The sequence below is a fragment of the Neomonachus schauinslandi genome, chromosome 11 (genome assembly GCF_002201575.2).
Source record: "Neomonachus schauinslandi chromosome 11, ASM220157v2, whole genome shotgun sequence".
Lineage (NCBI taxonomy): Eukaryota > Metazoa > Chordata > Mammalia > Carnivora > Phocidae > Neomonachus > Neomonachus schauinslandi.
In genome coordinates, this window is record NC_058413.1 from 52,251,337 (window position 1) to 52,276,880 (window position 25,544).

The 25,544-nt window shown below is 45.4% G+C and overlaps 2 protein-coding genes across 3 annotated transcripts in view; one reads left to right on the forward strand and one right to left on the reverse strand.

The window, feature by feature from the left end:
* Positions 1-10,830: 10,830 nt before the first annotated feature.
* On the forward strand, positions 10,831-23,255 carry LRRC51 (leucine rich repeat containing 51). 2 transcript variants are annotated; one of them, XM_044919629.1, is made up of 5 exons: positions 10,831-10,852; positions 16,606-16,688; positions 21,546-21,751; positions 22,703-22,851; positions 23,114-23,255. In XM_044919629.1, the coding sequence occupies exons 2-5, from the start codon at positions 16,661-16,663 to the stop codon at positions 23,253-23,255; spliced, it is 525 nt and encodes a 174-aa protein (XP_044775564.1). In that variant the 5' UTR covers positions 10,831-10,852; positions 16,606-16,660. The 2 variants fall into 2 exon arrangements, with proteins under 2 accessions (XP_044775564.1, XP_044775563.1); XM_044919628.1 differs by lacking the exons at positions 10,831-10,852; positions 16,606-16,688 and adding an exon at positions 17,378-17,459.
* Positions 23,256-24,083: 828 nt separating this feature from the next.
* The window catches only part of LAMTOR1 (late endosomal/lysosomal adaptor, MAPK and MTOR activator 1), a 5,637-nt gene continuing 4,176 nt past the window's right edge, over positions 24,084-25,544 (reverse strand). The window contains exons 3-4 of the mRNA XM_044919770.1: positions 25,040-25,211; positions 24,084-24,702 (exon numbers count right to left, since the gene is read on the reverse strand). Coding sequence (XP_044775705.1) covers positions 24,610-24,702; positions 25,040-25,211 — 265 coding nt within the window. The 3' untranslated portion in view covers positions 24,084-24,609. The remainder of the gene's footprint in view (positions 24,703-25,039; positions 25,212-25,544) is intronic.

Here is a 25,544-nt window from a genome sequence, read left to right on the forward strand (position 1 = left end):
AGTCCCGGGATCGAGTCCCGCATCGGGCTCCCTGCTCAGCGGGGAGCCTGCTTCTCCCTCTGACCCTCCCCCCTCTCATGTGCTCTCTGTCTCTCTCATTCTCTGTCTCAAATAAATAAATAAAATCTTTAAAAAAAAAAATAAAGCATCATACCTAAATTATCTGGCTTAATTTTCTAAATCCTCCATTATATGGCCTTTAAGTCATTTATTCAACCTTATTTCCACTATTCCAGTGTACACTCTGAACTGATCAAGCCAGTCTTTTCACTTCTCTCTGCATGAGCCTCTCTCATTTCCATGCCTTCAGTTATCCAGCAGTGGTAAATTCAAATACCTTCAGGAGTAAGGCAGGTAAAAGAAATGGATTCTCCAGTGGAGCATATGGTAAAACCCAAAGTGTTGTCCCCACCTAAAGGCATTCAAATATTTTAATTCAAATATTTATGCAATACTTCACCTTCAGCATTACAATAACCTCTTAAATAATTATTAATACTCTTTCTAGCTTGCAAGTGAAGAAACTTTCCCAAGGTTACGCAGCTGGCAAAATGCTGGGCATCATCTCTGAATCCAAAGCAAGAGCTCTAAAGTATTAGGATTCCCAGTAGTACAAACATCAGAAAAGATACAGAGCTCTAAACTCTGAAGAGGAGGGGTGCCTGTGTGGCTTAGTCGGTTAAACATCTGACTCTTGATTTTGGCTCAGGTCATGATCTCAGGGTCGTGAAACTGAGCCCCACATCAGGCTCCATGCTCAGCACGGAGTCAGCTTGGGATTCCCTCTCTTGCTCCCTCTGTCCCTCCCCCCACTTGCACTCTCAATCTCTCTCTCTAAAATAAGTAAAATCTTTAAAAAATACATAAAGGGGCGCCTGGGTGGCTCAGCTGGTTAAGCGGCTGCCTTCGGCTCAGGTCGTGATCCCAGCGTCCTGTGATTGAGTCCCGCATCAGGCTCCTTGCTCAGCAGGGAGCCCGATGTGAGGCTCGATCCCAGGACCCTGGGACCATGACCTGAGCCAAAGGCAGACGCCTAACGACTGAGCCACCCAGGTGCCCATAAATAAGATCTTTAAAAAATAAAAAGTAAAAAATACATAAATAAACTCTGAAGAGGAAATTCATTTTTCATGATACACAACCTTAATAGTGGGATGGGAAACCCAAATAGCTTATCTAACCATACTCCAACTAGCTCAAATTTTATCCATGTTCCTGCCAAAGTCTTTCCTAGTTATTCCAGGGCCTACTGAGTTCCCTCTTTTCTTAATTCCTATTGGGCTTACAGACTAGACAACACAATTGTGTGCCAAATTATATATGGTCATGCAAAACTGAATACTGAGTCCATGTGTTCTCTAGCTTCACTAATCACACTACTGTATTAACCTATATAGTTCTGCTAAAAATGTTTAACCTGAATCTAATCAGGAGAAAACAACCCTACAAATCCAAATTAAGAAATATTCTGGGGGCACCTGGGTGGCTCAGTTGGTTAAACATCTGACTCTTGGTTTCGGCTCAGGTCATGATCTCACAGTTGGGGGATCAAGCCCAGCCTTGGGCTCTGCACTCAGTGTGGAGTCGGCTTTGGATTCTCTCTCAGATAAATAAAATCTTAAAAAAAAAATATTCTGCAAAATTCTAAACTAAATTCTTCAAGAATGTCAATACTATGATAAAAAAAAAATCAAGATTAAGAGATTAGAGAATTGTTCAAGGGGCATGACAAAATCATGGCAACTAAATGTAAGCACGATCCTTCAATGAAGGCTGATTTGAAATAAGTCTATAAAAGACATCACTGGGAAAATTTGAGAAGTCTGAACAAGTACTGTACATTGGATGTATTGAATCAATATTAAATTTCCTGAGTGCTAACTGTATTGTGGTTATATAGGAAGGATAGTCTTGTTTTTAGGAAACACTGCTGAAATATTTAGGATGAAGTAACATGATGTTCACATGAAACAGTCAAAAGTGTATCAGAAAATGAAGGACAGAGAGCAAATGCAACAAAATGTTCACAATTGGTGAATCCAGGTGAAGAGTGTATTTGTTATATTTTTCTTGTAAAGTATCAATAGGTTTGAACTTATACAAGCGTGTATAAATATTTATTATTCCTATAAAGTATCTGTAGGTTTGAACAGTTGGTGAGGAGGAAAATCCTGTATTACACACTTCTTTACATACTCAGCTCTTTGAGAGATAAAACTCATTACTTATTTGCTCACTACCTAAGAAACCTGGGCTTTGGACGTCAGCAACCAAACAGGGTCCACTTTGCAACAGTTCATGAGGGGTACAGTGGCAAACTCTTAGAGAACAAGAGGTTTCCTTCACACTCACACCATCACACCACAGAAAGGATAGAAAAGTAGGTAATAAAAGCTATTATTACCTCGCCCTTCACTGAGGCCATCCAGCAGTCAGAGACACTTGACAAATGCCCACTTACAGGGCAGAATACAGTTGTTACCCACACAAAGGACCAAGAGCTAGGGTCACATTGCATCCACCTTATCATAGGGTACCAAAAACTTGACAGCCTGCAAAACAAGTGTCTCTGGCCAGTCACAGGAAGGCACCAAGTGAGCAAATAAATATGTCTGAAGTATACACAGTCTTTACTCCTCACCATATAAACCAGTCCTCAGCTGCAGTAAGGCAGAAGAAATCTGCAAGGCTGAATCACTGGCATTTCCTGCACTGGCTTCAAAGAAATCAGTCCTTAAATAGGACAGAAAGGGCAGCTGACACAGCTGTCAACAGAGGCCTCAACTCAGGAGCATGCTGTGCAATATGCCCTCTTTCCCTTCTACGGCCACCAGATCGTTTTACTTCTGCCAAGTGGTCCCTTATTAGGGTGACTGACTGCCCAATGGCCAACCCTTAACCTTGACTCTCTCCTCCCCTCATTGACAGCCAAGATACTGCCCTTTCCAGATAGTTCCTCCACCAATTTAGCAGAAAGAATAATCAAAACTATTCCCCCAAAATTTCCATCAGCTGAAGATTTAAAGTGGTGTAACACAGAGCTTGCTTCTCAAACCTACCATTTTTAGCCCTTTTACCAAACAGAATGAAAACATATAAAGCCTGCTTGTCAAGATTTGGAATTATAAACTGTGAAGGACAGAAAATACAATGTTTTTAGATTTGCTATGGCAAAAAAGATCTCAACAGTTACCAAAATCAACACAGTACAATTTCATAGAATTAAATATAAACGCTTGCATTCACAATGAAAGAAATCAAACTAATACAAGATGGTAGAGACCTGGTTCAGCAGTTCTTATTTAAAAGGCTGCCTTTCAGGGCACCTGGGTGGCTCCGTCGTTAAGCATCTGCCTTCGGCTCAGGTCATGATCCCAGGGCCCTGGGATGGAGCCCCAGCCCAGCATTAGGCTCCCTGCTCAGCAAGAGGCCTGCTTCTCCATATCCCACTCCCCCCTGCTTGTGTTCCCTCTCTCGTGGTCTGTCAAATAAATAAATAAAATCTTAAAAAAAAAAAAAAGGCTGCCTTTGGGGTAGGGGAGGGAGCAGGCTGCCTATAGTGGGAGGTGGAGGAGAGGCTGTTATGCTCTCAATGAACCATGAATGTAACAGAGCTACCCAAAACATCAATGCAGGATCGGTATGTGTGACAACTCGGTGCCTCACCTTTAAAGAGCAAAGTCAGAGTATATGCAGTGAAGAATGACAACAACTGTGGTGAAAGGTCTAAAAGTCATGTCATGGCAAACGTGAGGAAGAACTACAGAAGTTTAGCAGGGAGAACATGAAAACTTTTTTCAAATATATGCATGCTTGTCATGCAGGTGAAGAGAAAAACTTGTGTTCTCTTGCAAGAGGACAAAACCAGAACTACTGAGTAGAAATTATAGGAAGATAGATTTTGGTTGGACATGGGGAAAGACTTTCAGCATAATAAAGAAATTAAGAATGTGGGAGGCCATAGGGCTCCATGCTGAGCGGGGAGCCTGCTTCTCCCTTTCTGCCTGCTGCTTCCCCTGCTTGTACACTCTCTCTGTCAAAAATAAATAAAATCTTAAAAAAAAAAAAAAAAGGAATGTGGGGGGCACTTGAGTGGCTCAGTTGTTAAGCATCTGCCTTCGGCTCAGGTCATGATCCCAGGGTCCTGGGGTCGAGCCCCGCATTGGGCTCACTGCTCAGCGGGAAGCCTGCTTCTCCCTCTCCCACTCCCCCTGCTTGTGTTCCTGCTCTCACTATCTCTCTCTCTGTCAAATAAATAAATAAAATCTTTAAAAAAAAAAAAAAAAGAACGTTAGCTATTGCTATGACTGTTGATATGATAAATCAGATAACCTGAAAACCTTCCTACTAAATACGCCTGGAAATGCTTGGGAAAATATAATAAACGTCCTTTTAGATTACGCCAATTAAGTTATTGTCTCTCAGCTCCATACCTACCCTGTTATACTCTGCTCTGTGACACTGGGGCTTGAACTTCGCCAACCCCATTTCACCTTTGCCAGCTGGCTTCCAGTTAGGCTTGTCAATATGAGGTGCTAAAGGGAAAATGGAACTTCCTCCTTCCTATGGCTTGCTGTTTCTTGACAACAGCAGTGGGTTCCTTCCCACTTCTTTCTAAACTCCCAGAACCAGCCTCACTGCACCCCCTCAGAGGCACCAGCACCAGCTGGGCAGAGCTCAACCAAACCTGGCTCCTCCAAGCCCTTCCTGTGAGCACCTGAGAAACCAGCAGCACCAGGCAACACCCTCTCCTCCAAGAATCAGGGTGTAGTTCCTCCAGAACCCTTCAGACTTCTAGGCTCTGATAACGCCAACCTGTCCTCCCTTTGTTTTTCAGTCCTAGATGAGGTAGCTGTTTAATGCAGTTATTACATCAAAGGTACTTTAAGATTCCCTTTTTGCTTGTTCAGCCCTCCCACAAGGGTTTAAACTAATTCTATTTACTGAGCTCACTCTTAAAATAGCTATGTGTGGTTTCTACTTTCCTGATTGGATCCTAACTGATACATAGATAAACTGAGCTCATGAGAAAGTAAGGGAAATCCCAGGAACAGTGTGACCTGACAGCATAGCTGGGCTAGCCGTGTAAAGAATTTATAACCTCCTCATTGTCCAGGAGACAGATTTTGAGCCCACAAAGAGCAACTGAGAACCTTGTATAAAGGCTGAGGCATTCAATAAAAAGACACACCAGGAAAAAAAAATCTGTCCACAGGGAAATAAGGAAGCTTACCTTGCTCACTCAGTGAAGTAGGAGGAAAAACCCTCCTAGGAATTTAAAACCATAGTTGTTTTGTGACCTAAGCTTATGGCCTGGAAATCTATGAGGAGAGATGAATTGCATACATTTTGGTCCCAGGTTGGGAATAGCCTTGAGTGCCCAATGGAAGCAACTACAAAGTTCTTCAGGAGATATAATGAATGGCCAATAAATATGTGAAAAGACGTTCAACATCATCAGTCATCAGGAAAATGCACATTAAAACCATGATGAGATACTACTATACCTCCAGGAAAATGGCTAATATTAAAAGGCCGACAATACCAAGTATTGGTAAGAATATACAGCAAGGGGCCCCTGGTGGCTCAGTCAGTTAAGCATCTGACTCTTGATTTCGGCTCAGGTCATGATCTCAGGGTGGTGATATCGAGCCCTGCACTCACAGCAGAGTCAGCCTGAGATTCTTTTTCCCTCTCTCCTTGTCCCTCCCCCTACTTGAGCATGCGCAATAAATAAATATATAATAAATATATAAATATATTTCTCTCAATAAATAAATATATAATTAGATACAATCTTAAAAAAAAAAGAATATGAAGCAAATGGAGCTCTCACATACCACTAAAATGGTACCACCACTTTGGAAAACTGGTAATTTCTTAAAAAGTTAAATATACAACTGCCATACAACCCAGCCATTCCACTCTGAAAAGAAAAATACACAAATGCTCAAAGATTTGTACATGAATGCTCATAGCCAATTTTATTCACAATAGCCAAAAACTGGAAACAAACCAAAAGTCCATCAACAGTGAATAATAAACAAAATTACATGATATAACCATACAACAGAATACTATGTAGCAACAGAAAGCAACAAATTACTGATATATGCAACTAAAGGGATAAATCTCACATGCATTATGCTATGTGAAAGAAACTAGGCCCAAGAATACACACTACATGATTTAACTTACATGAAATTCTAGGAAATGCAAATTAATCTATAACAGTTCCTGAGCAGGGCACTTGGGGGCTCAGTTGGTTAAGCAACTGCCTTCGGCTTCCAGGAAGTCCCAGGATGAGCCCCATGTTGGGCTCCCTGCTCAGCAGGGAGTCTCCCTCTGCCCCTCCCCCTACTCCTTCTCTCTCTCTCAAAAAAATAAAACCTCAAAAAAAAAAAAAAGGTTCCTGAGCCAAGGTGAAGGGAAACATGGACTGTAAAGAAGCATGCAGAAACTTTGGGGCATGATAGAACTGCTCTATACTTTGTGGCAGCTTTTTATAGGTGTATACACATCTGTCAAAACACTTTTCACTTTAAATAGAGTTTATTGTACATAAATTATGCCTAAGCAAAGTTGACTTAACACTGGAAAAAAAAAAAAAGAAACTGCTCTTGAGGGAACTGACCTCAATCCAAGCTACATAAGACTACCACAGATGATGCTCCTTTGAATATGAGCTTACAATCCAAAACTACTACATACTTGGGGAAACAAATTCACCATGGGCAAGAGTCAGTTAAAACAAATGGCAGGATTATACCCCTAAAAACTTCAGAAAATTGAACATGATAGAGACTACAAGTTTATTTAAAATTATTATATGAATTGAAAACATGAGACAAAGGATCATAGGGGGAAGGGAGGGAAAAATGAAACAAGATGAAATCAGAGAGGGAGATAAACCATAAGAGACTCTTAATCTCAGGAAACAAACTGAGGGATGCTGGAGTGGAGGGGGGTGGGAGGGATGGGGTGGCTGGGTGATGGACATTGGGGAGAGTATGTGCTATGGTGAGCGCTGGGAATTGTGTAAGACTGATGAATCACAGACCTGTACCCCTGAAACAAATACATTATATGTTAATAAAAAGAAAAAAAAAACATGAGACAAAAACAAGATACCATAGTGGGCGCCTGGGTGGCTCAGTTGGTTAAGCAACTGCCTTCGGCTCAGGTCATGATCCTGGAGTCCCGGGATCGAGTCCCGCATCGGGCTCGCTGCTCAGCGAGAAGCCTGCTTCTCCCTCTGACCCTCCCCCCTCTCATGTACTCTCTCTCATTCTCGCTCTCTCAAATAAATAAATAAATCTTAAAAAAAAAAAAATTATAAAAAAAAAACAACAAGATACCATAGAAAACAAAGAGGCAGATTTAAAAATGAACCAAAGAGTACTTCTAAAAATGAAAAAGTTAGCTAATGAAGGTAAGAACTCAGGGCACCTCAGTGGCTCAGTCAGTTGAGCAACCAACTCTTGATCTCAGCTCAGGTCTTGATCTCAGGGTCATGAGATCCCTCTCTCATCAGGCTCTGCACTGGCCGTGGAGCCTGCTTAAGATTCTCTGTCTCCCTCTCCCTCTGCCCCTCCCACCCTTAAACAAATACACACACACACACACATACACAACACACACAAAGTAAATCAGTTCTAGGTGAAGAGTCAATTAGTATGCTAGGAGATAGATTTAAAGAAATTACTCAGAGGTAACACAGAAAGAGACAGAAATTATGAAAGATAAGAGATGTGGAGGACAGAATAAAAAAGCCCAACATAAGTTAAAATATGGGATCTGGGAAAGGCACTATTTAAAAACAGAATGAGGGCGCCTGGGTGGCTCAGTTGGTTAAGCGACTGCCTTCGGCTCAGGTCATGATCCCAGGGTCCTGGGATCGAGTCCCACATCGGGCTCCCTGCTCGGCGGGAGGCCTGCTTCTTCCTCTCCCACTCCCCCTGCTTGTGTTCCTGCTCTCGCTGTCTCTGTCTCTGTCAAATAAATAAATAAAATCTTTAAAAAATAAAAAAAAAATAAAAAAATAAAAATAAAAACAGAATGACTGCAAATTTTTCTACAAAATTTATGCAAGGTATGAAATCTCAGATTGAGGAATCACTATAAGCTCCCAATAGGATACAATTAAATCTACACCATATAATGAAACTGCAGAACACAAACAGTAAGATCTTTAAAACAACCAGAGAAAAATGCAGGTCACCTACAATAAAATGATAGTTAAATTGTGAGCACAGTTCTCAAAAGTAACAACAAAAAGTCAGAATTTCAGTAAAATAACATTTTCAAAATGCTGAGAGAAAATAACTGGAAGCTTAGTACCCAGCTAAACTATCAAGACTGAAGAGGAAATAAAGATGTTTCCACACAGAGTGTTTACCACTAACTGACTCTCACTGAAGAAAACATCTGAAGGATATATTCATCTATTTAACACAAAAGGAATAAAATGCAAGAATGGTGAAAAAACAAAAAGCAAGCATATAAGGGTAAAATGAAATTAATCACAGAGCACAAAACATAATACTGTTAGACTACAATAATAATTATTATTACTTAGAATTGCTCGATATTGAAATGGACTGCCTTTGGGAGTGGTCTCATCGTTGGAAGTGCTCATTTTGAGTTCGGACAACACCTTTTGATATGTTTAGTATAACAGTGGGTAAGAGGCTGAAATAAGTGACCCCCAACATACTTACTGACCATAGGGTGTTATCAATTAGACACAGCTGTCAAAACATTCCCCAATCCGCTCTGTTTAGCCACCTGTGGCAGGGCTTTCCCCCCATCCTAACAGTTCTAGAACTCAAGTACTAGTTCAAGGCATTCTTCTCACTCCCATATTCCATAAATAAAGAAAAGAACATTCTAAATAGAAATGTTTTTTAAATGAGCTTTCAGGTAAGGTCTTTTAGCTTTGGGGGAGTACAGCTTTGGCATTAGATTAAGAATCAGGCATTACAATTAGTCACCATTTGCTTGAACTTGGGCCAAGAAAAGAGTACTTTGGAAGCTTTTACAGAGAATTATGTGCTTCTTCCTCTACAAGGAGAACCATACAGGAACAGAGAGGGAGGGAACACATATACTCATCCTTGCTGATGGAAAGCTACCTTACTTGGTCTGAATGTTCCTTCTGGGTTCCCATATATTCACAGCAGTAAATAGCTCGACAAGGTAGCCCCATTTCCCTTATCCAAGGCTTCTGTCCACCACAGAGTAACACACTTGACATTCCAGAACTTTGGACATACAGGACCAGGCAACAGACACCAGAGAGAGGGAAACATGGATTAAAGCAAGTAAATATGACATTTTTAGAATGCAGTGCCATTCCAGACAAAAAGATAGAATACAGAGGTTCAAAAGCCACTAAATGAAGATGGGAAAGCCAGGCTCCTATTTCCTTTCAGTCCACGAAAGCTCATTCCTTTCAAAGTATGCATTAATAGCCATGACATGTTTCACTCATACCTGCCTAGGCATCAGGATACGGGGACAAAAGACACTGTCTCGTTCTAGAAGGGCAAACATGCAGACACTCTTCCAATACCAGATGAGAAGCACTCCCCTGGGGCGTAAGCAAGAGAGGACGTCCACAGGAGGCAGCATCAAGCCAGTTACGCTCTTTCCCACCCACAACCTTCACACAGTAACTTACAGTCGCATATTTGTACATTCCAAGATGCTTCCATGAAACAACTTAACTGATCTGACCCTCAGAATAACCCCAAGAAGTAGGTAAGGCAGGTAAGTTCATTGTTTACGTTTGGGAAATGAGGCTCAAAATAAATTAGGTCACTCGTCCAAGACAACGCGCACCCCCACACAGCCCCTTACCCCCCACTCCTTATTTACGCCAACCACGCACTAGCGATGTAATCCTGACCAAGTAAACACTATAAAATACCTCTGTTTCCCCATCTGTAATAAAGAATAATAGGACAATTAGGAATACTAAAAAAATGATCCCTATAAAGGGTGTGGCACAATGTCTGAAACGTAGCCGGTGCTCGGAAAATGTCTACTACTAGTATTACTACTGTTATTGTTAACAATAATAGGCGGAGACTTCCCTGGGACCTCTGGGTCACAAGCATTTCAGGAACACGCACTAGCCGCCCCCCACCCCCCCCCCCCCCCGACCCGGTCGCAGACAGAATTCCACAGACACGCCCCCAAACAGACCCTCCCCCTAGGCACGCCGACACCTCCTCCCACCCGGACATGCCCCCCTCCTCACAAACCTTACCCCCGATAGATTCTCCCCAGTCAGAGTAGGTTATGAAGGAGGCCTTCCACTCGCACCCGCCTCTCCAGCACCCCCTTTAGGCCCGGGCATCCCTGCGGGCGCCCAGACCGAACACCAGCCGCGGGCCCGCGCCGGTTACCTGCCGCGCGCTCCCGCTCCGCCTCACGCTTCCACGGGATCGTGTTTGTTGCGGGCTCGCGCCAGCGCGGTGAGCGCACAATTAGTTTAAACTATGGCCCCGCCCCCACGCGCCACCCTCTGATTGGCCCCGGTCGGCTGGAGTCTCACGCAAGGGCACGCTTGAGGACCCGGGAAAAGGAAGTGTGAGGACCACTGGGAAGAGAGAAGGGGTGTCACTCTTTCCGGAATCCGGCCTGGACTTGAGAGCAAAAAAACTACAAATCCCAGCACGTCCCGCGGCTTTGGAGCACCGCCCCTGGCGAACTACAACTCCCAGTAGGCATCGCGGCAGCACTTAGGTTTGTGGCCGGGATGCGGTGGTGTAGGTAGTTACCATGGAGTTGCACTGAGTAAGCCTGAGGTAGTGGGACGCCGAGGCTGGAGGGAAAGCAACTGCGGGTGAGTCGGGCGGGAAAACAGGAAATTCGTTCTAGGGGACCGTTCGCTCTCTATGGAGAGATTAAGGAACTTCCTTTTCGGGGACCTGAGAAACCCTCCCGCACACACCCATTATCCCCTTGCACAATGAACAAGACACAACATCCGTACGGAATAGACCGGGGGAGGGGAGGGAAGGGCGACGAGATACATAGCCACACGGATTTGGGGGGTGCTTAAGAACATCCCCTATCACAAACCCGGGACCCCCTAATACGGATACCTCAAATCTCTGACAGTGGGAGATCTGAAACACACTCAGAAAATGGGTTGGTTTTTCCTCGATGATGAACTGAGACCTCTTCAAGACATGGGAGTAGAATTAGAGTAAATCACCGGCCCTAATACTGGAGATGTATGGGGCTTGACTTGTCTCTTCCCTGACATGCAGGAAGGTCCCAGGGTACAGCCCCGTTCTCAGAGTCAGCAGCATCACACACTCATTAGGGGTCCTGTCCCTAATTTACCTCTTCTCCATACACCTCCCCCTATGGTCGGCTTCTCCTAGCTCGGTGGTTAGACTTTGATTCCTTTTACAGTCTCATGACAGATTATGTTTGGCAGCTTACCGAGCACCTTCACATTCAGTCTCTTTTGAGTTTTGTGAGTCAAGGATATTTATCCCCATTTTACAGATTGGAAAACTGAAACCCAAAGAGGACCAGCGACTTGCTCAAGGTCACACACCAAGTCAGTGACAGCTTAGGACCATACCCCAGTTTGTCAACTTCGAGCCAAGTCACTAACTTGAGTTTACAGCATGTCTAGCTTAAGGACGTGTTCCAAGGAGTAAACTTGGACAGCAGCTAGGCTGCATCTTGGGCTTCCCTGTGGCACCTGGGAATATAACCTCCCAGAACACACTAGATTATGTGGCCGACTTTTCATGACATTCTTTGATTTTTCTTCCACCTGTAGTCCATAAACAGAAACCCTCTCTAGGCCAGGCCATTCAGTCTCCTATAAGATCTCATCTGATTATTCCTCAAAACTTCCTATGCCATCATATTGCTACTTACCTGAGAGAGGGAAGAAATAGGCTAACAACAAATCAAATCCCAATTGTTAGTAATTTCCAAAAACTGAAAACAAATTTTCATCAACTTGGATTGGTTAAAGTTAAATTAACTAAATTAATAGGATACACACAAATTCTATTCAGTACTCTGCAGTTATTAAAAAGGTGAGTCTAGGGGCACCTGGGTGCCTCAGTCAGTTAAGCATCTGCCTTCGGCTCAGGTCATGATCTCAGGGTCCTAGAATCAAGCCCTGCATCTGGCTCCCTGCTCAGCGGGGAGTCTGCTTCTCCCTCTCCCTCCACCCCCCCCCCCCGCCACTCATGCGCACGCACTCACTCTCTCTGTCAAATAAATAATTTAAAAAATATTTTTAGAAAAGGATGAATCTACAATATAAAAAGAAAAAATACATTGTTAGCTAACACTACAATGGCAACCATATTTCAGTATAAATGTATCCCATCAATATGTTGTACATCTAAATCTACACAATGTTATGTCAGTTGTCCCAGTTATAAAGTAGAATTTAAAAAATACATTTACAAATAGTATGTGTTTATTTAAAAATATACACAATTTTGTATATATCCCTTCTAAGAGGTTATATTCCCAAACATTAATCATGATTGTTCTTGGTGAGATGGAAACTCAGACTTTTAGTTTCTTTTTTTTTTTTTTTAAGATTTTATTTATTTATTTGACAGAGAGAGACACAGCGAAAGAGGGAACACAAGCAGGGGGAGTGGGAGAGGGAGAAGCAGGCTTCCCGCCAAGCAGGAGCCCGATGCGGGGCTTGAACCCAGGACCCTGGGATCACAACCTGAACCGAAAGCAGACACTTAACAACTGAGTCACCCAGGTGCCCCAGACTTTTAGTTTCTACTTGATGTGCTTCTCTATGTTGTTTGACTTTATTCAGCTATCATGTTAACTTTTAAAATTAAAAAATAAAATAAAATAAAAGGTATTTCCAATTTGGAAAGGAAAAACTCCAAAACAAGACAGGTATGCCTCTAAACTTGTCATTTGTCAAGTCAGCCTGGACAGATGAGGAAGGCACTGGCATCTGACTGGTCATGAGGCAGAACAGCAGCTGGGAAAGACTGGCTCCAAAAACGCAGCCACTGAAGTAAGCAAAGCAACCTCAAGTAAGTTCTACCCAGCAGCCAGGTATACCATGTGACACCTGAAGACACTATTCATTTCTTCTTTCATTTGTCCATTATCCATTTGTTCATCAAGCCTTTGGGAAGAGAGAAAGAAGTCTGACTTCTGTCCCTGGCCTTGAGCTTACAGGGAAGGAATAGAAAGTTTATAAAGAAACGAGTACAGGGGTACCTGGCTGGCTCAGTCAGTAAAGTGTGCGGCTCTCAATCTCAGGGTCATGAGTTCAAGACCCACACTGGGCATAGAGACTACTTTAAAAAAAGTGGGGGGTTGCCTGAGTGATTCAGTGGGTTAAGTGTCTGACTGTTGATTTCAGCTCAAGTCATGATCTCGGGGTCACGGGACTGAACCCCACATCAGGCTCCCCACTCAGTGGGGAGTTTCCTTGATATTCTCTCCCTCTGCCCCTCCCCCCACTCACGTGTGCATGCCCTCTCTCTCTCTCAAATAAATAAATCTTTAAAAAAAAATGAGTATGGAGAATACAGCTGCTTCAGTGTATTAATATTAGCACCTGCTGCAGGATATACAATAGCTCTCAAGATAGGTATGTCTCCATTTTACAGATGAGGAAACAGTCTGTGATAAAATTTTGTTCAAAGTACAGTAGGGGCATGTATCAGTTAGCTATTGCTGTATAACAAACCATCCAAAACCATAGTGACTTAAAATAATAAGTATTTATTATTGCTTTCAAGTCTCTAAGTCAGCCATATGTTTCTTCTGGTCTTGCCTGGGCTCATTCATGGGTCTGCAGGCATCTATGACTATCCTGAACTTGACTTGGTGTAGGCTGGCTATTGGCTAGTCTAGGATGGCCTCAGCTGGGAACACTAGCTCTCTGCACCTATCTCGCCTGCACATGTTTCTCCCATCCCTCCTGTAGGGTAGCCATTTTCTCTTGGCACAGGCAAAAAGCAAGATGGCAAGCTCTTTAAGCTTTCTGTTTGCTTCATGTTTACCAACATCCCATTGGCCAAAGCAAGTCACATGGCTGAGCCCAACATTGGAGTGGAGAACTACAGAGTTATAGGGCAAAAGAGATAGATACCAGGGAGACCAGGAATAGGAATAATCAAGGGAATCAATCTACCGCAGAACACATTGACCAATTTTATCTGGAAAGACAGGCTTCATCAAAGAGAGTACACTAGGCCTGAGTATTAAAACATGAGAATATTCACTAAGTAGGCAGCTGTTTCTTAGAACTGGATGCAGGCTGGTTTGCCACAATCAGTGGAAACCTAGCAGGCTTTTCTGTGCTCATGACAGACAGGGTTGTTCTATTATTTGTTATCTAGGCTTCATTCCTTCTGGTCAGGGACAGGGCAGCGAGCACTCCATAAATGTTTGCAGATTTGAATTGAGTTTCTTACTGTGAATGAGGTGTAGACTGAAATAGCTGAACCTGGGAGCCAATTGTTAGAAAGAGCAGCTTACGATCAACACTAGTAAAACAGAAAGCCTTGAATTTGGCAGTTTCTCATTCATTCCTCCCACAAACATTTCTTGAGTGCCTGTTGTAAGCCAGGTTCTGTGTCAGATGATGAATAGACACAGTGCTAGCTCACAGTCTGGGCTACTATTTAAATGGAGAAGAATAACAACTGTTTCCAACTGGCAAATTTATCTAACTACTGGGGGCTCCATTTTTAATACTAACTCATCCAGAAAAATGCATCAGGATGATGCATTTGTGTATGACACAAAGTCAGAATTTCTTAGGAACTGCACTGAGTTAGGTTCTCTGATGGTCAAGGGAACTAATGGTAAAATTCTGCCCTTAAATATTTTAAGCTAAAATCCATGTCCAGTGCAGAACTCTGGGGTCCCAACACAGGACTTTGAGAAAAGTATCCAATCTCACTCAAAGACATCAAACTTGTTTTAGGTGCTCTAGTGGAATGGGCTTCTCTGTCAAGGTGAGAACACAAGCCAGGTTCCTCTATTTCCAGAAAAGCCTGTGTTATTTTTGGCTGTCTGTATATTTGATGACCTAAAAGATGCAGGTCTCCCTAATCAACAGTCTGTGCCCACCAGGCCAGTCTTGATCTGACAGAGAATTCAACTGTGAAATGACTCAAAGCGGCACTTCCACAAAGCTCAGTTGAGACTGCTGCTTTTTGAGAGGAAGACATTCACTTCCCATTCCTCTACGCGTTAAAACACCAAAAAAGGAATTTACTCAAACTGTATTAAGCTTAAGCTGAATTATAAACTGTCAGGTCCCTGGTTTTTTGTTTTTTAAAGATTTATTTATTTATTTATTTGACAGAGATACAGCGAGAGAGGGAACACAGCAGGGGGAGTGGGAGAGGGAGAAGCAGGCCTCCCGCAGAGCAGGGAGCCCAATGCGGAGCTCAATCCCAGGACCCTGGGATCATGACCTGAGCCGATGCTCAACGACTGAGCCACTCAGGTGCCCCAAGGTCCCTGGTTTTTAAGAGAAATTCATTTTAAGAAAATGTGTGCATTTCATTTTCTGCATATAATCTAGAACTGCATATCCTAAGGTTTCCCTTTTTACTTTGGCTGCCAGGAATTTCAGAGATAACATAGGCCAGTTCCTAATTCCATGGTACATCTCTTTCTCTTCCTTTAGTCTGCTTCTGATCTTTCCCTTCCATGTTTCCATTTCCTACATCAGAGTCTGGTAGCCACTAGACACTTGTAGCTGTTGAGCACTTGACAGGTAGCTTGTCCAAATTGGGATGTATAAAATATCTCAATTATCAATAGCAATTATATGTTGAATGTTATTTTGGATATATTGGGTTAAATAAAATATATTAAGCTTTACCTGTTTCTTTTGACTTTTCCTTTTATGGCTACTAGAAAATTTTAAATTACATATGTGAAAAAATTACTTATGTGGCTTGCATTTATAGTGTTCATTATATTTCAGTTGGACAACTCCATTCTATAAATCATCCTGTTTTATGAGTGTTGTTATATACATAATATATTATATATATATATATATATATATATATATAAACTACCTCAAATCCTTTTGGAAAGCAGGTGTAATAAGCAAAGGAGGTGACAGCAGGGGATGAAGTGAAGGGGAGGTTGACTGGGACATGTCCTTGTCAGTCTATGTGTCTTTTGTTTGTATCTGTCACATACAAAACCCCTTGGTAAAGTGTGTTTTCAGCTTTCTTCTTCCCAGGTGAGTAGTATTCTCATGGCTTTCCCCAGTCTCTTGAAAATATCTCTGCTAGGGCGCCTGGGTGGCTCAGTCGGTTAAGCGACTGCCTTCGGCTCAGGTCATGATCCTGGAGTCCCGGGATCGAGTCCCGCATCGGACTCCCTGCTCAGCGGGGAGTCTGCTTCTCCCTCTGACCCTCCTCCCTCTCGTGCTCTCTGTCTCTCATTCTCTCTCGCAAATAAATAAATAAAATCTTTAAAAAAAAAAAAAAAAGAAAATATCTCTGCTTTACTTGAGCTAACAAATTGGAAAGGATCTGATAAGACAATTCACACCACATTGTAAATGACTGATAACATTGTGTTTACCCCTCTCAGGGGTATTTCCATTTTAACAGGGAACAATCCCTGAACCCAAAGGAATGAATCCCTAATGGTGGCGTTTCAGGCACTGGTGACAGGTGAGTGAGTGAGGTAGACTCTGGTTTTATGTGTATGTGCTTATATATGTAGGAGTACATTCGGGATGTGGCTGAAAGTAGGGTCTTTGGATGGAAAGGAAATGAGGCTGAGAGACAAGCTGAGCAGAGAAGGTAGCAAAGCCCCAGCTGGGTCAGACTGGCAAAGGGCTGTCAGACACCAGATCCAATGAAGGCCCTCAGGGGTTTGTTAAGCAATAGAATAGCCCAGTTGATGTCACTGGAGTGTAGGTACCAAGACAGCCTCCATGGTAACTACTGTGGAGTAGCACAAAGGGCCTCAGAATAGGATTCGGGAGTCTAGGATTGCAGTCCACACTGACTCACTGGCTTAACTCTGGGCAAGTGCTTTTACCCTGGGGTCTCGGTTTCTTTATGTGGAAAGTAGAAATGGGTGTTACAACTATCAATGAGCTCTAAGGGATGTAAAGGTGCTCTGAGAAGTAGGAAGTGCCCTACAAATGCAAGGAATGGTGATTACTGTCTTAAAACAGAAATGCAGCCAGGCAAGCCTGGAGTGGTGGAGGGTAGAAAGCAAGGGTGCAGGGCTCTGGGGATACCTGGAAGCCTAAACCCCTTGTACCTGGAACACCAGTCCTTCTCTATCGCCCCCAGGCTGAACCCGGACTCCCAGGGCCATTGCTTACACCTGACAAATGATGGCCTGAGCTATGAACAAACAGGACTATATGAACACTTCGGTGCAAGAGCCCCCTCTTGACTACTCCTTCCGAAGCATCCACGTGATCCAAGGTCAGCCCACAGAGCACAGCACTCCACTCACCATGGCAACAGGCTGGGTATGGTTCCTAGGGAGAGAGCAGTCTTCTACTTAAGAGCCTAAAGAGAGTCTTCCTGTGTGCTTGCAGATTTTTTTCTTGTTTTTGAGAGGAGTAGGGGTAAGTAGGTGGCAGGGGTGTAAGGGGTAATTGATCATCTTCAGAAGAATCCAGGCTACAGCAGTAAAGTCAGGTCGAAGGAAATTGGGAAACTAGTTTATCTGCCAATGGTTTTATTCTCCTGTTTTTACCTGAAGAGAGGAATAAATGAATGAAAACATAAGCGGAACCCTATCTCCTCTGAGGACACAAGCCTATTCTGATCACTGGTAAAACATGCAGGGTCTCATTATTAGGGGCATGTTTCCAGTTTAAATATTTATTGATAAATATCTTATACTCATTCCAGCCCTATCCAAGTTTATTCCATTATCACCCATAATTATTGCAGGTTCCAGCACTACCCATGCTCATTCCCATTTTTATTATTCAGTGTCTTTGTAAATAGGTGGCTCATACTCTTCAGGAAGGGACAGAGGGAGACTCTTAGTATCATATTCTCAGGGTAATATGCTTCTTTCCAAGGAAGTTCTGTCCCTGGCTTTTGCTATCTGGCTTCTCATAAAACACTGTACATCTACTCTCACCGAACACATGCTGGTACCCACATATCCTAGACCCAGTATCTGGCTTTGGTTTTCTCTCATAGGCAACTGGTGGGTACTTTTAAGCTCAGGAAGAAGGCAAATAGTTATCCAGGGGGTACTAGGCCTGGCTTGAGTTGGGGATACTACTGGGTTTGCGCCAGCCACAGTGGTAACTCATATTCTTTCAGGAGCATACACCCACCTACCGTGATCTTTTTTGACTGTGCACAGCATCACTTCTGATTGATATAGTCTGTGTTTCACAAGGGTTTTAGCTGTAATGGTTCTGTACAAGATAACTGAGGTGACAGATGAGGGAAGTATGGCTCCTGCCTACCCGGGAATTCCCAACTCTGAGCGGGGAAATAGAGCTTTGCACTCTCTGGAACCTTCAAAATGAGGGGAGAAACAATCTACTACAACCACAGATGACTCCACAGCACAAACCATGGTCTGTACAGATGCCCTCTCCTTCGTTCAGTGGTTAAGTATTTACTGAGCACCTACTATTTAGTGAGCGCACGTGTATACATACATGCCAGGCATTATGCTCCTCTTTATGTGTCTCATAAAGAGAGGGACAGAAGCATATCCAAGCCCCAAAAGGCCAGTCCCCTCAGGTTCCCCAGAGCTTGTGGAAAGAGTTTGGGGGTACTGGATAGACTATTTGCTAAAGTAAACCAATAGATGGATTATAGATTCTGAAATGGCAAGGACTTTAGACCATATCCAACCCATAGTCCTCTAACTTCTGCGCATGAACCTACAGTGTTAAGGGAGTCTGCTGCAAGACACACTTACCAACCCCTTCCATTATGGGGTGAGGGATGACGTGAAGAAGTTATTATCAAACTAACTCCCACCCTCTAGGGACACATGGAAAAGTTGTGTGGCAACCCTTCAGAGATATGAAGATGGGATCACGTTTCCCAGGTCTTCCTGGGGCTAAACACTCCCCAGTTCTTTGGGCACTGATATCTGTGGTCCATATTCCAGACCTGCCTTGGCCTACTCTGAACAAGGCAGCTTCAACAGATCCTTAAGCAATGCAGTACGCTGGTGGAATCTGAAGGGAACAGAAACCTATAGCAATGGGATACACCATTCCACTCTTGATACCGGCAGCCCAGATGGGAGCCTCAAGTTTTAGGCAACACAGTTCTACCAGTGGCTGCTTCTGAGCTGGAGATCTGCCCATGCTTAGTGGCAGTCTCCAAGCTGCTGCCTCATCAGGCTGGATGCTAATCTATATGTGGGTTTATTTTAACCCTAACTTTTTTTCAGCTGTGTCATTTCACTGGGGGTTCTCAGGATATGTTGAGGTGGGGGGGGCAGGATACTCTGCTTCAGTGCCCTTCTGTGACCTCCCCCCCCCCCAGCTCAGGCCCCAACTGGGGATCCTGCTCACTCCAGCACTAAGGTGGAGAGCCACCTGGTGGATGCTGCCTGACCTGCAGCCGAGGAGAGGAAGTTAACCCTAGGGGGAGGTGGAAGGGAGGAAGTGTGTCCAGTAAGAGCTGAGGGGAGTGAAGACGGCTAGCCAGCTTCAACAAATCCTAAATACTTCCTTCCCCGGAGACAGCTTTAGACAAGTAATGAGAGGCTTAGGGGCAAGAGGAAAAATACAGTTCCCTCAGCCATAGGGGGTATCTGGTTCTGGCTCTGCCACTATGACTCTGGGCAGGGCCCATCCTCTCTACCTCATTTGTCAAAAAGTGTGTGGGGGTCTACACAGATGGTTTGGAACATCCCTGTTTTCCCTATTCTCTCTCCTCCTTGGCCAAACTTTCTGAGGGTGTTGTTTACACTACCTGCTTAGATTTCCTTAACCTTCCCTTCACTCTTGAACTTAGTCCAATCTAGCTTCTGTCCCCAGGTCCTTCTCATTTCATTGAAACAGCCTTCACCAAGGTCACCACGGGCTGGAGTTGCCAAAATTACTTTTCAGTCCTTATCTCCCTGAAATTCACTCCTATAAACTATGGACTCCCTGAGCATCTGTAAAATTATCTTCTTGTGGTTCTCCCTCCGTCCTTCCCTCATTACTCATTTAGACTCCCCTTCCTCCTTGTCCCTCCTTTCTACCCTCACTCTCCATGTAGAATCTCCTCTACTTCTCTAACTTGTACACCTTCTATGCTAATGATTCTCATCCGTCTCCTGAGCTTCAGGCCTCTGTATCCAACTGCCTGCCTGGCTTCTCCACCTTTTTGTGTTACAGGAACCTCAGACACACACCACGGCTAAGCCTGAACTCACCTTTCCAACCCTGGTTTGTCTTTTTCTAATTCCTTATCAGTCCCCTAGACAAGAAACTGGGCACCACCCTATATTATTCTTTTACGCTTACATCCAGTCACTTGAAGTCATGCTGATTTTCTCTCCCTCTCATCTCTTGCTTGGATGACTCAAAGAGCCACACTGGTCTTCCAGTCACACCCACTCCCTTTAATCCATCTCCACGCCAAAGCTTCAGAATGATCTTTCTGCAGTGTGAAAGATTTGGATCATCTCCTTTGTTTAAACCCTCCAGTGGCTTCCCATCATCTACAGAATAAAGTCCAAAATACTCTGCCTGGCATTCAAGGCTCCTTGTCTTCTTCCTCCTTGCCCCCACCTTGAGCAGTGCATGCATACACGCCGTTTCACACCTCTATGCCTCTACTTGTGTGGTGCCACTCTTGCCCTTTCCACCCTTTGCTTGGTTAAGGTCTCCTTATCCACCGAGCTCCAGCTCAGGTTTCGAGTTCCCTGAGTGCCCAGACTGAGCTAGGAGTCCTTCTGCATGATTCCATCGCTGTCATTGCCAGCTTGTTTTCATCCTGCCTATATGAGCTCCTCCAAGGCACAAACATCTGCTTCATCCCTGCCTTGTTACTCGTCCAGAGCTTGGCACAGACCATCTGCCATTCTGTTTACCACTATACATCCGGTATCTGGCACATATACAGTTGCTCAGCAGTAATGCAAGAGAGAGGACGTCAGAGGGTGTTGTACTGAAGTGAATGCTATAGGTCCTACCAGTGGATAATTCTAGACTTTGTGCTATAATCATCTTCGTTCAAGCCTGACTATTCTAGTTCTTAGTTTCCATAAAGTGAGAGTGATTTTGCCTCTCCCCCATCCCCAAACCCAATGATATGACAGACATGAGGAGACCATGTGACCCAAACCAAGAATTTGGGATGGAAAGTCTTTGACCCTTAGTCCAAGTTTACTTGGACTCCTGAGGCCTGTGGGACGGGGTCCTGTACTGACAGCAGGTAGAGCCATGCTAGACTCAAGCATGAGGCTATGGTCCTGGCAGGCCCTCCAGCTATAGCTTAGGCTGTAAATCCTCCCAGCTCTGTCCCTTCCCAGCCCTAAAACAGAGAAGCAAAGATGATAGCCCACGTCTCACTCTATCCCCACAGACCTGACGAGTGAGGAGCCACGGACAGGGCTACGACCAATAAGGCACTCAAAGTCAGGGAAGTCACTGACCCAGTCCCTGTGGCTGAACAACAATGTCCTCAATGACCTGAGAGACTTCAGCCATGTGGTTTCACTGCTTCTGGAGCATCCAGAGAACCTGGCCTGGATCGACCTGTCCTTCAACGACCTGACTTCCATTGACCCTGTGAGTCCCCAGCCCTGAGTGTCCAGTCAGGGTGGGCCTGCTACCACCTCGTCCAGCCCCCAGCCTCTCTACCTCCCACACATTCTCCAGGAAGTAGTGCGGTAGCACAGTGCTGTGCAAAGTACATGGCTGTGGGCTCAGACAGATGTAGGTTCAAATCCTAGATTTGTCTCTTACTTTGGGACTTCAGCAAGATACCCAACCTTTCAAAATCTCAGCCCTCCTGTCTGAAAAATGGGGAGCATGTGCCCCCACAAAACAAAGATTTTATGAGGATTAAATGAGAATTATGAAAGCCAACTGGCACGTAGCAGGCTGCAGGAACATAAAGCTTTTGTTACCGGGTACCCACTGTGCCTTGTGCTGAGTTCTTCTGTGGAAGAGGTAGGTAAAGTACAGCACTTATTTTCCATGAACTCAGACTCAAGTTTTAAGAAATAAAACACAACTGACCCTTTCTTGTCCAGGATCGCTATCAGAGGGGAAAAGCAGCTACAGCATGAGTTGGAAACTATTCCCCAGGTTGTAGTGATCTCAATTTAACTACTATTTTGAAAACTTCTCTTCTGTACCTAGCGTGATGCTCTCTATCCCTATCCCTTGTTATGAAAGATTCTTAGATCACCAAAGCTAAAAAGATCTTCAGTGTAGAGGCAACTGAGGCTCAAGGGAAGCAGGAGAGCCCAGTCACCTGGCAAGTCAGTGGCTGTGCTAGGCCCCAGGCCCATACCTCCCGCCCCTCAGATCACAGCTCTATGACCACGTGATACCCCTGTACTCCTTCAGAGTTAAATGAAAAGTAGGTCGGAGTTATCCAGAATGGCTGCAGGGGGGTGGCGTAGACTGGAAAGCAAGTTGTTTCCCAAACTTTTCCTTCTTGGCCCCCAAGTCAGTCCTGAGCACAGATCCAGGGCCCTGTCCATCCTGGCTTTTGGTTTCCTTCCCCAACAGGTCCTGACAACTTTCTTCAACCTCAGTGTACTCTATCTCCACGGCAACAGCATCCAGCGCCTGGGAGAGGTGAACAAGTTGGCTGTCCTCCCGCGGCTCCGGAGCCTCACACTCCACGGGAACCCCATAGAGGAACAGAAGGGGTATAGGTAAGTGCCCTGGCCCTGAAGCTGGGCTCCCCTGAGGAAAAGGAGGTGGGGAGAGAAGAAATCCAATACCATTGTTCTGCCATGGTGGGACAGAGAAGGGAGTGGAGATCTTTCCTGTCTTACTATCCATTGGGCAACTCTGTCTCCCCCAAATTATACTTCAGTCCCTCCATTCTTGCAGTTAGGGGAGAGAGCACCAACTGGTGGAGGGGGAAGGAGGTTCTGGTGGGGGGCTGGCCCCCAGCCCAAGTCTTCCCTACAGGCAATATGTGCTGTGCACCCTACCCCGTATCACCACATTCGACTTCAGTGGGGTCACCAAGGCAGACCGTGCCACAGCTGAAGTGTGGAAACACATGAACATCAAGCCCAAGAAGGTCCGGATCAAGCAGAATGCACTCTGAGGTTCCCAGGGCCCCAGCAGTCCTAAAGGCCGAGGATGGTCAGTTTGGTTTGACAATAAACGATTTGAGCAGTTGAGCAGATGTGAAGTCATCTGTGCCCTGTAAAAATGTCCTCCAACTCAGGCAATTGTCAGTAGCTCCAGTCTTACTTCTCTGGTAAGAGGGAGGCAGTGGAGGGAAAGGCCTGTTGGCCTGGGATGCAGGGGACCTGGTTTACTGTATGGCCTTGAGAAACTTACCTAATCTCTCTGGGCCCCTTTCTTTTACTCTTCAATTCAGATATCCTGGGGTCAGAGCTGCTTCACAGAGCGCCAAGTTTCTGTGGAAATGCCTCAGAGATTTTATAGGCTGTGATCTCTGAACCCCCCACTTCAATCAGATCAGAGTAGTTCCACTGTTTCACATGCTGGTGTTCTGCTTGAGATTTCATTTGATAAAAAGAATCTTCTGCTTCAAAACAGTGGCTTGCTGGCTCCGTATCAAGTATCCTTGGTCTGCCTTTACCCTCCCCCCGCCCCCCAACCCTGGGCTTGTTGGTAATTCCACTGAACCTGAGGCAGGGCCCCCAACAGTGACAGCTGCCTCGGATTCAAGTTTGTTCAGCTTTGACAGTATTCCCATCACCGGAGAAGGGACAGTCTTATCCAATCTGAGGTTAGCCCAGGCCAAGTTCCAGCTAAGACCTGGGAACCCTGAACTCTTATCTTCTAGATTCCTCTCAGTGCCCCTGGAAGACGTGCTCCTCCCCCTCCCCCATCTCGCTGCTCACAGACCAGAAGTAGTACTAGGGTGGTGGGCAGGACAGAGGGGCTGCAACCAGCACACAGATGAATACACTTCCTTTATCGAGGGCGACAAACCAAAACAAAACCCCAAAACCCCAAACATGTAAAAACCCAGGGTGCTAGAAATACAAACTCAATTCATTCAAATTCAAGCTCGTCCAGACCCTGGTCACAAACCCTCGTGAGGTGCATGTGAGCACCAAGTCAGGAAGAGGGGGACAGGAGTGAGGCCAAGAGAAAGGGTGGGAAGGGGCCCCCGATAAGCCCCCCAGGGATCACCCTCACAGTGGTACCTCCACCTTCCCAGTGACGGTGAAGACCTACTAGGCCCTAACCTTTTGATCCCCACCTCATCCCTGGCCAGGGCTATGAACGCCAGTCCCAAATGGTTCTGCCCTCCCTTGCTCCGTCCTCACTTGCTGAGGCTTCCAGCCTCACTCTTCTCCTCCACACTCTTCTCTGTGATTAGTAGCAGGTTAGGGTACTGTGTGAGCCGCAGTGAGGCTGGGGGCCAGGGGAGGCAGGGTGGAGACAGGGTGAAGAGAAGAGCTGTCCAAGGATCCCTCTCTTCATGGGATCCCAAACTGTACAACCAGCTCCTCTTTTGCGTCCACTCGGATCTGAGAAAGTGCACTGTAGGCATAAGCAGCTATCCTGGAGACCTGAGACAGAGGGGCCAGGGACGAGAGGAACAGAGAGAGGCAGTGAGAAGGGAGATCCGGAAAGCCGGGGAGGGGGATTGGGTGGCAAGAGAGGAGGGGATGGTGAGGGACGGGGAGCCAAAGAGAAAGGCAGGGATGGGAAAGACAGCAAAGAACAAAGGGGAGGAAGAAAATAAAGGTGGAAAGAAGAAGATACAAAGTACGAGAGGTGAGGGTGAGTGGGGCACTCGAGCTACCAAGCTCCCTAACTCCACTTCCCTACCGCCTCTGAGACGGAGAGGGTGAACCCTCTGCCACAGCCTGGGCCGTGAGGGAAGGGTAGGCAGGGGCGGCTCACCTGCTGCAGGTCAGAGAAGGGGATGGGCTCGCTGGCCAGCACTTGGTGGGGCTGGCTGGTGAGAGATGGCAGCGGCGGCAGCTTCTTCCAGTGGGTCAGGCTGCTGCTCAGCACAGCCAAGCGGGTGCTGGCCAAGAGAATGGAGGGGGGTGGACAGTCAGGCCGGTCTGCCCTGCCCTGCCCAGCCCTGCCCAGCCCTGCCCAGCCCAGGCATGCCTCGCTCCCTCAGGCCAGAAAAGCAGGGTGACAGGCACCTCCGCTCACCACAAACTCGCTCCAGGCCCACCTCCCTCGGCCTCCGCACCCTTGAGGGTCACGGGGCAAACAGGGCTGACATGAACATCTGCTGCGGTACCAGAGAGATTTGTTATCAGTCTCCTGGGCTGCACCCAAACAAGAAGCGTGGACTGGGGCTCAGGCTCCAAAGCTGGATAAGGGATGGAGGAGCAGGGAGGAGCCCAAGGAGCCCGTCTGGGTGTGTGTGTGTGTGTGTGTGTGTGTGTGT